The 14572-nt window shown below is 41.3% G+C and overlaps 1 protein-coding gene across 1 annotated transcript in view; it reads right to left on the bottom strand.

Annotated features, from left to right (window-relative positions):
• The window catches only part of LOC129624242 (ATP-binding cassette sub-family C member 4-like), a 194663-nt gene that overhangs the window by 157640 nt on the left and 22451 nt on the right, over positions 1-14572 (bottom strand). Inside the window, exons 4-8 of the mRNA XM_055541903.1 lie at positions 9157-9381; positions 4211-4300; positions 2753-2916; positions 1479-1604; positions 285-534 (exon numbers count right to left, since the gene is read on the bottom strand). Of these exons, the coding sequence (XP_055397878.1) occupies positions 285-534; positions 1479-1604; positions 2753-2916; positions 4211-4300; positions 9157-9381 (855 nt within the window). The remainder of the gene's footprint in view (positions 1-284; positions 535-1478; positions 1605-2752; positions 2917-4210; positions 4301-9156; positions 9382-14572) is intronic.

The raw sequence follows: 14572 nt of genomic DNA, 5'->3' as shown, positions 1-14572 counted from the left end.
GCTTCTAGACATTTTAGTCACTCTGCAGGCATCACTACACTAGAGCCCTGTGCTACTGCTACTTATATATACTACTGGCCCTACATGAGAACCAGTCTTACAATATCTGTAATGCACTCTACCTAAGAAGAAAGGGGAGTACCTACTACATTCTGGGAAGACTGCCAGCTTTGGCACTGAGAGAGTTAAATATCACCTAACTGGAACACAGTGACACCAAACAAAAGGAGGCATTTTACAAAAAATCCATCAACAACTGAAAAAAAAATTATTTGTCTCCAAACCTTGATTCTTCGGATGCTAACGGCAGCCTCTGACACCTTCTCAATGGCCATGGGGAAGTAGAGGGTGCTTGAGAACCGCAGAGCCTCAAATAGCGTCACTACCACAAACACTTGGCTGGCTGTGATCTGGTTGTCAAGGAGCTCATTAGTGATGAAGGTGACAAAAATCATGATTTTGCTCACAACAAAAAATGATGCCAAATTCATGCCCCTTAGGAAGGAACTTTTCAGAATCTTGGAAATTTCCTCCCTGAATAGGAGAGTAAGAAAGAGGTTTTAAAAGAAGCATTGATATTCAAGTCTTCACATGGAGGTATTACACAGTGCATATCCAGGGCTCCATCCCAACACCAGGACCACACACTTCATAACCATTTCACTCTTCACTCTTCCAACTAAACAGAGGCTTAGTGTCACATTTTAAACACTGTGGGTCAACTGGACTGGGTTTGAACATTCTTTCAACAAGCATATATAACCACAAGTCCTGGGCCAGGCTCCCCACTGATGACAGAGAGACACAGTCCATCCCCTCCAGGAGCTCATGAATTTGTGGGGAAGAGAATAAGACACCCCAAAATTGTGAGGTACTCAAGACATTAGACAGAGGCAGGCACCATGGCCCCTATGGAAGCACATGTCCTGGATGTTGGAAATAGTGCTGCAATGAACATTGAGGTACATGTGTCTTTTTGAATTCTGGTTTTCTCAGGGCATATGCCCAGTAAAGGGATGGCTGGGTCATATGGCAGATTTATTCCTAGTTTTCTAAGGAATCTCTGGCCTGTTTTCCATAATAGCTGTGCCAATTTGCACTCCTACCACAATGCAGGAGGGTACTGTTTGTAGACTTTTTGTTGATGGCCATGCCTACCAGTGTAAGATGATACTTCATTGTAGTCTTGATTTGCATTTCTCTAAGAAAGAGTGATGTTGAGCATTTTTTCATGCTTATTGGTTATCTATTTGTCTTCAAAAGCATACATAATTTTTCCTTTAAGAAGATTGTAAATGGAACAGCAGTTTAAAACGACATCTCCCCTCTTCCACTTAACCCTCCTGCCACATGTGAGGTGTGGAGTTCATAGTATTGAACCTCATCTTCATGTTAAAACTTGGTAAAACTTCTAATTTCAGTCAGTAAAAATAGAGGGGAAAATACAAAAATATGATGTGATATGTACAAAAACTTACCTTCTTAGTCTGGTAATAAGGTCTATAAATGACTTTTCCCAAGCATTCATTTTTACTGTTCTGATGCCAGTTATGACTTCGCTCATGGTCCTGATCCTGTCATCTGTGAGAGCTGCAGTCTTACTCCTGAGGGGGATAGATGTGAGATGAGCCTCAGTGACCACAGCCCAACTTTCCTCAGCAGCTGCAGCAGCAGCAGGGGGCACAGGGAGGGACCAGGGATCGATGATTCCCTACAGCTCTTCTGTGCTGACATCACAGGAGAACCTTCTCCAAGTGCAAATACTTCTAGGAAGTCAACCATTCAGCCCTACTCAAGGAGTAACTTGGAGAACTTACAGTACTGGCTGAGGAAGACCTGAAGTGAGTCAGGTAAAAACTCCCCGCCCAAGGAGGTCGCGGTTGGGCAGGGAAGGCAAAAAAACACTGAATCCAACAGGAAAACAGTGTCTGTGCTGTGATAAAACAGGAGTGAAGTGCTGGGGAGCAGAAAAGATAGGGCTGTTAATTCCACTGGGAAAGGAGAGCAAGAGCTCAGAGATCTGGTACCACTGGAACAGGGCCTCGAATGGTAAGAAACATCTCTCCACAGCGAGACAGGAAAGGAAATTGCAAATAGACAAAAATATCACATGTAAAGTCACCAAAAAAAAGAAGAAAAAAAAAACCTTCAAACAGCACAATACCCCCATCACCTGACAACCTGGACAATGACCCACCTCCAACCCTCTGGGACCTGCTTCAGGTCTATATCATCACCATTAGGCCCTTCATCACCAGCCACTGTTCTATCACAGATGCTGCTTGGACTGTGGGGCTATACGAAGACAAAGATAATTGAGACTGACCTTGTCCTTGAGGTACATATAAGTTAATGGAAACACTGAATTAAAACCAAGACATGAACATAGATACCTGAAAATTGCTCTACCATAATCATAACAAAAATACATGCAGCTAAAATTGAGCCTATAGGATTATTACTATTTAATAATGCTTAAATAATTTCAGTATAGATAACTTCTGCTCAAGGACACTCCACTTATGCAGGTATGGTGCTGGGAGGAACCAGTGAGTGCAGTCACCTTTCCCTCTTCAAGATCAGCCTGCAGCATAGGGCTGGAGCCTCTACTGGCTAAGCATGAAGGGTCTACAACACACACAAAGAAGAGACTAGAAAAGGCATTGGTTTTGTTTTTGAACAGAAGCATTAAGCAAATGGTGAATGCTACAAAGCACATATGACCTAGTTTTTAAACCAGAGTTTCTCTTACCTTAGTGATGAAAACAAATTTCCAACACAGCTTTGCAAAAGCAGAAGAATAACAAGAACCGTCATCCCAGCAAGACATGATATTCCTATTTCCATCCAGAGCAGGGCCGTCACTGCAATAGCCTGCAGTGGCCCCACCCACAGGTAGTGCAAGAACATTGTTACCTTAAAAGAGAAAGACAAAGCCTTCTTATGACTGTATGCAATAAAACCAGTAAGGACAGAGTGTAGAACAATCTGTTCTGAAGGAACAGACAGGAATCTAAACAGAAATGATCTCAGTGAGTTTTACACCTGATGAAGCAGAAATCCAAGCATCCACCCCAGATGATGCTATTCTGGGGCAGCATAGGGCCAGCCTCAGGTACGTGCCAGGAGAACCCGACCAGCAGCAATGAAGGAAGATGTTGATTTTGTCCACAATACAGATAAGCTCAGAGCTTCCCCAAATTTTCTCTGTCCCAAAATTCAGGCCCCATCTCCCCAGAAGAGCCTATATTATGGCACCTACCACACTCTCCGAAAATTACTTGTGTATTTACCTTCCAGACAGGCTGTGGCCTTTCCAGGACAGAAATTAAGGCTTATTCATCCTTCAAATTAAGTAGAGGCCTTACATTATATTTGATGAATGAATAATTGAAAGACAAGTGAAAGTGTTAGCTGCTTAGTCATGTCTGACTCTTTGCAACCCCAGGAATTGTAGCCCACCAGGCTCCCCTGTCCATGGAATTCCCCAAGCAAGGATACTGGAGTGGGGTGCCATTTCCTTCTCTAGGGACTTTTCCTGACCCAGAGATAGAAACCAGGCCTCCTGCATTGCAGGGGGACTCTTAACCACCTGAGCCACAAGTGAAGCCCCCAAACTTAAAGGTCAGGATCATCCAGGAAAGAGAAGTGGTCTATGCAGATTTGGCCAACAGCTACAACACTCTGGGTAATGTGATCTATTCATAAGATAAGTGTGAAATGGGTATGATGGGACAGCAGAGAGGAGGTTGTGTCTGGCTGGAGACCACCCACTTGGAATATTCCTCAAAGGCTCTGTATGCAGCAGGCACAGAACAGGGTGCCGAGAAAGAACAATCCCTACCCACCAGGCCTTCATCATCTAGAGGACGAGGAAGACAGTCCAGCAACACCAACACCATGTGCCAAGAAAGGCCACTCCAGGAGGACCCCAGGAATACTAACCAAGCTGGGCAAGAACACTGCTGCCTGTCTATTACTGAAGTATGTTGCAGACCTTGTCAGAAAAACAAAACCCTCATCTACAGGACAACACATATATCACATCTAAATTGCACACAGAGGAAATGAGAACTGGATAAAGAGAACCCTTGTCTTATGTCCTCAACAGAACCCTGGCTGACACCAAACCCTGGTACCTGGCATCCCAATAAGCTAAACCCAGTGAGAAGGATGGGGAATGGAAGAGGATCCCTCAAGGGCAGCTCACCTGATCAAACCTGTTCACATCATTGGACAGCAGGTTGACTATCTGGCCTGTGGTGGTCTTCCCCATGGCTGAGCTACTCAGGCAAAGTGACTGAAACGAGAGAAAGATATAGAGAATCGGATTTCTGCAGTAATTCCAAGTCAGTCTGAGAACATAGCAAAATGGAGTACATTTTCATAGGGTCTTGTGTGGTGTCAGGATGAGCAGGACGATGCCTGAAAGCAGGGCTCTAGGGACACATGTTCATCCTTAGACGATTAAATGTGGTGGCAGCTCTGCCCACAAGGGCAGCAAAGGGAGGAGCAGGAGACAGAAGCAAAACCCTCCACCCTGTTTCTCAATGAACCTGGACCTGCCTGAAGGATAAAGAAATATAGATTTAGACTTAGAGGTCAACTAAAGAAATTTTGATCCAAAAACTAGACAGCATATTAAAAAGCAGAGACATCACTATGCCAACCAAGGTCCATATAATCAAAGCTATGGTCTTTTCAGTGGCCATGAACAGATATGAGAGTTGGACCATAAAGAAGACTGAGCACCAAAGAACTGATGCTTTTGAAATGTGGTGCTGGAGAAGATTCTTAAGAGTCCCTTGGACAGCTAGGAGATCCAACCACTCAATCCTAAAGAAAATCAACTGTGAATATTCATTGGATGGACTGATACTGAAGCTGAAGCTCCAATATTTTGGCCACCTGATGCCAAGAGCTGACAAATTGGAAGACACTAATGCTGGGAAAGAATAGGGCAGGAAGAACAGGAGCAACAGAGGATGAGATGGTTGAATGGCATCCCTGACTTGATGGACATGAGTTTGAGCAAACTCCAGGAGATACTGAAGGACAGGGAAGGCTGGTGTGCTGCAGTCCATGGGGTCACAGAGAGCTGGACAGGACTGAGTAGTGCCTGAACAACAACAACAAGATGAGACTGGAGAGGCCACCTCAAGGAAAGAGATTAGGGGACTTGGACTATATATGTCATCAGTCATTAATTCCAGGTGTGACATCATTTAAACACTTTGGTCTTAGTTTCCTCATTCTAAAACTAACCAGTACAATATTCAAAACACTAATCCTGTGAGGAACTTGTGTTCTTAATGCCAGTCTGCTGACTTGACAAAAAGCACAGCCTATGCTGTATGATTCCTTCATTTGATAAAAAGTTCTAAAAAATTCCCTAGAGATCTGATGAACCTGAACAGACCACCTTGAGCTGTTTCAACAAACCAGCAGCTGGAGTCATGGATCCAAACAAAATGTTATGGTTCATAAAAATGTTCCATTTAGTCCTCAAGTTAAACAAAAAAATCAATGATCAAGTGAAACTATAAAATGTTGTAATCACAATGGAAGAGGGTATGGCAGTTCCTCAAAAGATCAAACGTGAAATTAACATATAGTATAGCAATTTCACTTCCGGGAATGTACTCAAATTAAAGCACAAACTTGAACTGACTATTTGTGCACCATGTTCATAGCAGCTTTATGTACAATAGTCAACAGGTAGAAACAATTCAAATGTCCACTAATAGATGAATAGATACACGCAGTGTTGTATATACATATAAAGGAATATGATTCAGTCTTAAGAAGGACTTAAATTCTGACATCTGCTCCAAGATGGATGAATCTTGAAGACATTATACTTACATGGCATAAACAAAATGACAAACATTGTATGATTTCACTTATATGAGGGACCTAGAGGAGTCAAATTCATAGAAAGAAGCAGTAGAAGGGTGATAACTAAGAGGAGGGGACGGGGGAGTCATTGTTTAATGGGAGCAGAGGCTCAGTTTGGGAAGAAGAAAAAATTCTGGAGGTGCACAGTGGTGATGGCTGCACAAGCATGTTAGTGTACTTAATGTCAGTAAATGGTGCTCTTAAAACAGTTAAAATGGTAAATTTTATGTTGTGTATATTTTACTACAATTTTTTTAAATGAATGAGCCAAAGCCACAAGCAATTTTACCAAAGCTGCAGAAAGGTAAATAAATGACAAGTCATCTTATATATGATGTGTGTATTAGTCACTCAGTCACGTTTGATTCTTTGTGACCCTATGGACTGTAGCCATTCAGGCTCCTCAGTCCATGGAATTCCCCAGGCAAGAATACTGGAATAGATTGCCATTTCCTTCTCCATTATACATGATACATATTCAAAATTACAAACTATGACTTTCAAATTAGCAGCCATCCCATTTCCAACACCCAACCTGCTTTCTCACCAGAAACAGGGGTCAGGAGGCGGGGCCTGAGCATGAACCACAGACGCTCACGGGGGCCTTTCAGAGCCACCCAGCAGCCCCAGGTTTGCCCTAAGGAATCAGCCCACCTGTGACCTGCAAGAAGTGTCTTATTTCTGCATCTCAGTAGGAATCCAGAGGCAAGGCTGTGCACGAGGAAATTCCCATGTTTCTGGAATTTCAGGTTATGTATACAGTTTCTGACTTTGTAAAGAAACAATTATTTTAGGCTAATTAAGCCAGTACATGAACACTTTGGGAGATGTTTACATTCACATAAGCAATATACAAGGTCAGATCAGATTTCCCAAAGGAGATATTCCAAAGTGTCAGCAGGAAGAGGAAGAAAACCAGGTGGACAGTGGCTCAACTATGAAGCAAAGAACAAGCTTTGTTTGACTAAACCATCATGTGAAATCTAATTAAAGGTTTTCACAATGCAGTTCTGGTGACATTTCCTGCATACTTATGGGAGCTAAGCATGTTCTGAAAAGATAAACATCTAGCTAATTTGTGGGGAAATGTGACTATTTGCTTACTAAATGGTAGAAGGTGCAAGAGAATAACAAAAATGATGGTGACAGACAATGAAGACCCTTAACTAGAAGGTAAGTCACCAAAGGATAAACTGGGATCATGTGCCGTAGCCAAAAACACAGACAGTGAGATGCCAGGCCCCTGAGTCCATACAGCCTCAAGATTTAACAAGAGTCTACTCAAGGAAAGATGGGAGAAGACAGTCTACATTTTGCCCAGAAAGGTATTCCCAAGAATCAGGAGCTCTAAATAAGTAACAAATAGTAAAAGAAGCAATAATTTTCATTTAAATTGCCTGGTTTTAGCTTTCATTGAAGATTTTATTCATTTGCAAAAGTTAAATATATTTAATATTTGCAACGTGATGTTTTCATGTAAATAAACATTGGGAAACCATTACAGTAGGAAAACAAATGAACATATCCATCATCACACATAGTTATCCTTTTGTGTGTGTGGTGAGAACACTTAAGATCTACTCTCTCAGTAAATTTCAACTGTAAAACACAGCTAAATAAATTTTTTTTTTCTAGGAAAAAGCAAATAGCCAAGGGCAAAGAGATATCCAGGATCAAGTTTATAAAGAGCCCTTCAGCTCTTAACACTGGTGTATCTGTGGCAATTCCTCTGTAAAAACACCTAAAATCCTTATTTTTTTAAACTAGCTTATTGCTTTTAAACTAGATACACTGGTGTATCTGTGGCAATTCCTTTGTAAAGACACCTAAAATCCTTATTTCTTTTAAACTAGGGTACACTATGGAATAATTCTGTGGCATTTGTCAATACAAAATCACCGAACACACCAAATCAGGTCTTATTAAAAGTACTGAAATGCATACTAAAGACAAAGGAAATAATGATTTAAGAAAATAACTTGAGTGAACAGCAACAAATTCTCACCAAAATTACTAAAAACAGCATACGATTTCAAGTTTCACCCCAACATTCAGCTCTATTCTTTAATACCATTATAAACAATCATAACTATAGAACATAGCAAGTGAATCTGTGCTCGGCATGGATTCCATTTATATTTTTCTTTAGTTCACACAATTACATTCAATATGATTAGATGGGTCATTTAAGCATATAATCATTCCGTTTCTCAAATCTATTCTGTGCTCCTAGATTTAATTTTATAAATCCAATCACTCAAGTTTTCTTTTAAATACAACTTTGATATAAAAGATGGTCTTAATGAACCACGAAATTGCCACAAATACATCTACAAGATCAAGGTATGAAAACATTGAAAACCAATTTGATACTTTTTATACTTATTTTTTAATTAGATTCCATTACAAGCTGAGTGGATATTATGCAACAACCTGTGGATTAAAATTATCAAACACAGCCCTGACCAGATCTCAATACAAAACTTTTCATTATTTACTGGTAAATTTTGCTTAAATGACAACAACAAAATTGGCCTGATGCAAATAGCAAGCTTCTCTAGGAAGGCGTAAATGATCCCAGTTACAAGATTTTTTTTTTTTTTAAACTTTACATAATTGTATTAGTTTTGCCAAATATCAAAATGAATCCGCCAGAGGTATACATGTGTTTCCCCATCCTGAACCCTCTCCCTCCTCCCTCCCCACACCATCCCTCTGGGTCGTCCCAGTGCACCAGCCCCAAGCATCCAGTACCGTGCATCAAACCTGGACTGGCAACTCGTTTCATACATGATATTTTACATGTTTCAATGCCATTCTCCCAAATCTTCCCACCCTCTCCCCCCTCTCTCTCAGAGTCCATAAGACTGTTCCATACATCAGTGTCTCTTTTGCTGTCTCGTACACAGGGTTATTGTTACCATCTTTCTAAATTCCATATATATGTGTTAGTATACTGTATTGGTGTTTTTCTTTCTGGCTTACTTCACTCTGTATAATAGGCTCCAGTTTCATCCACCTCATTAGAACTGATTCAAATGTATTCTTTTTAATGGCTGAGTAATACTCCATTGTGTATATGTACCACAGCTTTCTTATCCATTCATCTGCTGATGGACATCTAGGTTGCTTCCATGTCCTGGCTATTATAAACAGTGCTGCGATGAACATTGGGGTACAAGATTTTTAATTTACAGAGAACTAAATGTTCCTGATGCTTCAGGGATGATACACACCTTAGTACCTAGCAACACTCACCTTGCGGTAGATCATATGGCACACGGCTACTCTCAGCCTCATCCCCACGCGCTGCATGTGGTAGAAGCACAATTGGTGCAGAACAGCCCACAGGAGCACACAGGCGCTCAGCCCTGCTGCATAGCCGTAGGCTTTGTGCAAAGCGGCAGAATTGGCAGGATCATAGTTTTCAAAATAACTAATAATTTTCCCCAAAAATATGGGCAGAACCACCTTGGTGCCATCCTGAAAGAAAAAAGCCTTGATTAGAACTACAAGTCATGCCAGTTTTTCTTAACACAAACTTTACTTTTATTCAGTTCAGTCGCTCAGTCATGTCAGAGTCTTTGCGACCCCATGAATCGCAGCACGTCAGGCCTCCATGTCCAACACCAACTCCCGGAGTTCACTCAGACTCACGTCCATCAAGTCAGTGATGCCATCCAGCCATCTCATCCTCTGTCGTCTGCCGGGAGCCGGCGTATTGCATATTGAGTGCATATTGAATATTGAGTGCAGCACTTTCCACAGCATCATCTTTCAGGATCTGGAATAGCTCAACTGGAATTCTATCACTGCCGGGAGACAGCGTGAGGAACTCCGCCCATGACAAAGGTCATGAGGAAGGAGGCTCGGCATACGCAAAGGCGGGATCGAGCCTCAGGAGTCCCCCTGGAAATTCTCGAGCATCTACCCCCAAAACCAGAGTCTGCCTACTTTCTGCTTTGTGCTTTCACCCACACCTCTGATTTTACAGGGGGCTGTCCCCCACTACCTCTCTCTGAAAAAAAGAGTTAGCTTACAGCTCCAGTTAATAATTCCTGGGTGTGACAGTGTTTCAACCTACAAACTCCTTTGGAAATCCTCTAGCCTGCCTGAATGGGTTTTTCCGGCCACATGTGATTGTTCAGAGCCTCCCAACTGTGAGAGGCAGGAGATGTTCTAAACTGCCTAAACACAGATTCCTTTGAGTAGTTAAAAGATTGATTAGAAATTGTATTGGTGAAGGGTTTTTCACTTGTTGGGCCAATGTTTGCTGCTAAGTCTCCATACTCCTTACCTACTGTGTCCTTGGCAGTGTATTGATTGATATAATGGGTGTATAGAAATGTAAAATGCAGCTTTGTCCAATGCTTTTTTGGAGGCTGGTGCCTGACTTTGGAATAATCACCTTTAGAGAAAAATAAGTTTCTTAAAATGTTAACAGGCCTCCGGGCCAGAAGATGATGTCAATCACCTGAACTTTTGCATATGATAAGTTTGCAGGAAGAAAGCCTGGCTTGCTGCATGACTCTACCCCTTCCCCCATTATCCTCTATGCATAACTTAAGGTATAAAAACTACTTTGGAAAATAAAGTGCGGGCCTTGTTCACCAAAACTTGGTCTCCCCATGTCACTCTCTCTCCCAAATTCCAGCTGAGTCTCCATCTGGAGCGCGGAACCCACCATGCTTGCTAATTATGCCTGGGCTTCTAAGATCCGACCGGGGAGGCCTCAGTGTCTCCTCTCCTTCGGGAGAACGGAAGGACGCCTGCGGCCTACGTAAGTGGTGCAAACTTCTTGTCTTGAAGTTTTATTGGTCTCCCGCGTAAACCAAGCTACTCAGCCTCTTTTCTCCACTGAATTTTCCTACTGAGCTATCCTCATTCTATTACTCTTTGTATCCTTAATTAACGTGTAATTAAGCAGTTGTTTCCTGACCCTCGCCTATGCCGTCTCTCCTTCGAATACCCTGGATCAGCTGGGGCTGGACCCCGGCAGTCGTCCCCTTATCCTCCTGCCACCAATCCCTCCCAGCATCAGAGTCTTTTCCAGTGAGTCAACTCTTCGCATGAGGTGGCCAAAGTACTGGAGTTTCAGCTTTAGCATCATTCCTTCCAAAGAAATCCCAGGGCTGATCTCCTTCAGAATGGACTAATTGGATCTCCTTGCAGTCCAAGGGACTCTCAAGAGTCTTCTCCAATACTACAGTTCAAAAGCATCAATTCTTCAGTGCTCAGCTTTCTTCACAGTTCAACTCTCACATCCATACATGACCACTGGAAAAACCATAGCCTTGACTAGACGGACCTTAGTTGGCAAAGTAATGTCTCTGCTTTTCAATATGCTATCTAGGTTGGCCATAACTTTCCTTCCAAGGAGTAAGCGTCTTTTAATTTCATGGCTGCAATCACCATCTGCAGTGATTTTGGAGACCCAAAAAATAAAGTCTGACACTGTTTCCACTGTTTCCCCATCTATTTCCCATGAAGTGATGGGACCAGATGCCATGATCTTCATTTTCTGAATGTTGAACTTTAAGCCAACTTTTTTTATTAGCATGTTAAAAACCCATCTTGACAAAATGCTACATTCATGACTAATCTAAAAGAAAAATGCACAGATCCACTATTTCCAGTAACACAAGCAGACAAAGTTTTAACATAAGCCAAAATCTTACATTCAAAGACAATAAAGCCTTAGTATTGGGTTGGCCAAAAAGTTCTTTTTATTTTTAAGTAAAAATAAGAGACACATTTTTCATTTTCACCAAGAACTTCATTGAACAACGCATTCAAAGTTCTATTCCACTATCTTTTGCCATTTTTCAGGCAAATTCATAATTCCATCTTCCCAAAACTTTGTATCTTTTTGAGCAAAGAACTATTTCAGGAGCCTTTTACAGTCTTATGGGGAAATAAAATTTTCTCCATTAAGAGAATTTTGTAAAAAAAAAAATAAATAAATAAATAAATGGAAACCTGAAAGTGCAATGTCTGGTGAATATGGCAGATGAGTCAGAATTTCCAGGCCAGGCTATAACAGCTTTTGCCTGGTCATCAAAGAAACATGTGGTCTTATATTATGTATTTTCTGTTGACTAATTCCAACACTTTTCATCAAGTGCTGCTTTAAGTTGGCCTAACTGGGAGAAGTACTCATTGGAATTAACTTTTTGGTTTTCTGAAAGGAGCTCATAATAGAGGACTCCCTTCCAGTCTCACCATATACACAACATCACCTTCTTTGGATGAAGACCAGACTTTGGTGTGGTTCGTGATAGTTAATTTCATTTACCCCAGGATCTCTTCCATTTAACATTAGTGTACAGTATTCACTATTCATCACCCATCATACTTTGTTTTTGAAAAGGAGCATTTTATTAATAGTTACAGTTCAGTAGAGAATTGCATGCAGAAATATGATCAAGAAGGTTTTTTTTTTTTTTTTCTCTCACTTAACTTAAATGATCACGACAGTGTGATCACTCACCTAGGACCAACATTCTGGAATGTGAAGTAAAGTGGGCCTTAGGAAGCATCACTACAAACAAAGCTAGTGGAGTGGATGGAATTCCAGTTGAGCTATTTCAAATTCTAAAAGATGATGAGGTGAAAGTGCTGCACTGAATATGCCAGCAAATTTGGAAAACTCAGCAGTAGCCACAGGGCTGGAAAAGGTCAGTTTTCATTCCAATTCCTAAGAAAGGCAATGCCAAAGAATGTTCAAACTTCCGCACAATTGTACTCATCTCACACACTAGTAAAGCAATGCTCAAAATTCTCCAAGCCAGGCTTCAACAATATGTGAACTGTCAACTTCCAGATGTTCAAGCAGGTTTTAGAAAAGGCAGAGGAACCAGAGATCAAATTGCCAACATCCGATGGATCATTGAAAAAGCAAGAGAATTCCAGAAAAACATCTATTTCTGCTTTATTAACTATGCCAAAGCCATTGACTGTGTGTATCACAATAAACTGTGGAAAATTCTGAAACAGATGGGAATACCAGACCACCTGACCTGCCTCCTTAGAAATCTGTATGCAGGTCAGGAAGCAACAATTAGAACTGGACATGGAACAACAAACTGGTTCCAAATAGGAAAATGAATACATCAAGGCTGTATATTGTCACCCTGTTTATTTAACTTATATGCAAAGTACATCATGAGAAATGCTGGGCTGGATGAAGCACAAGCTGGAATCAAGATTGCTGGAAGAAATATCAATAGCCTCAGATTTGCAGATGACACCACCCTTATGGCAGAAAGTGAAGAAGAACAAAAGAGCCTCTTGATGAAAGTGAAAGAGGAGAGTGAAAAACATTGGCTTAAAGCTCAACATTCAGAAAACTAAAATCATGGCATCCGGTCCCATCACTTCATGGCAAATAGATGGGGAAACAGTGGAAACAGTGGCTGACTTTATTTTTTTGTGCTCCAAAATCACTGCAGATTGTGACTGCAGCCATGAAATTAAAAGACACTTACTCCTTGGAAGGAAAGTTATGACCAACCTAGGCAGCATATTAAAAAGCAGAGACATTACTTTGCCAAAAAATGTCTGTCTAGTCAAGGCTATGGTTTTTCCAGTAGTCATTTTTGGATGTGAGAATTGAACTATAAAGAAAGCTGAACAGTAAATAATTAATGTTTTGAACTGTAGTGTTGGAGAAGACTCTTGAGAGTCCCTTGGACAGCAAGGAGATCCAATGAGTCCATCCTAAAGGAGATCAGTCCTGGGTGTTCCTCGGAAGGAGTGGTGCTGAAGCTGAAACTCCAATACTTTGGCCACCTGGTGGGAAGAACTGACTCATTGGAAAAGACCCTGATGCTGTGAAAGATTGAAGGCAGGAGGAGAAGGGGACGATAGAGGATGAGATGGTAGATGGCATTACCGACTCAATAGATGTGAGTTTGGGTAAACTCCGGGAGTCGGTGATGGACAGGGAGGCCTGGTCTGCTGCAGTCCATGGGGTCGCAAAGAGTCAGACACAACTGAGCAACTGAACTGAACTGTACTTAAGTGGAAACCAATCATCAAAGTGATTAATATAACCAAGATGGTGAAATGACTTTCAATGTTTTGTTTTGTTTTGTTTGATAATTTAAGTATGTTGGCTATCTCCCACATGATATACTGAGATATAACACTGCTGTTCTCAATTAATGTCTAGATTTTATCTCTATCAACTTTAGCTGGTCTACCTGATTGCAAAACATCATCCACCAAGAAATCTCCAGCATGAAAGTTTTTTTTTTTTTTTTGCTGTGTTGGGTTTTCATTGTAGCGCTCAGACTTCTCCAATTGAGAAGCACCAGCTTAGTTGCCCTGAGGCATGTGATATCTTAATTCCCCAAACAGGGATCAAACCCGTGACCCATGCATTGGAAGGGGTCATAACCACTGAACCACCAGCGAAGTCCTCTGATGGTTTTGCTTTTGCTAGCTCTCTTCAGTCTGTACAAATTTGAGGAACCCATAAGAAGAAGAGAATTCACAACTCAAAACAAAGCATAACTAAAATGCATTTTCTGTTCAACTAACTAGTGCCTGATCAGATTATTTACAGAAAGCTGAAACCATCTCTCAAAAGGCTGTGACACAGAAGCCCTAAAATTCTGTCTTGTTCTACACACATGTTCACAGGCTGTAATATCTGCCTTATCTTCCACAA

Source organism: Bubalus kerabau, chromosome 12 (genome assembly GCF_029407905.1).
Source record: "Bubalus kerabau isolate K-KA32 ecotype Philippines breed swamp buffalo chromosome 12, PCC_UOA_SB_1v2, whole genome shotgun sequence".
In the NCBI taxonomy this organism is placed as follows: Eukaryota; Metazoa; Chordata; class Mammalia; order Artiodactyla; family Bovidae; genus Bubalus; species Bubalus kerabau.
Note: the sequence above shows the minus strand (reverse complement) of the source record. Positions and strands in the feature narration are given on the sequence as shown.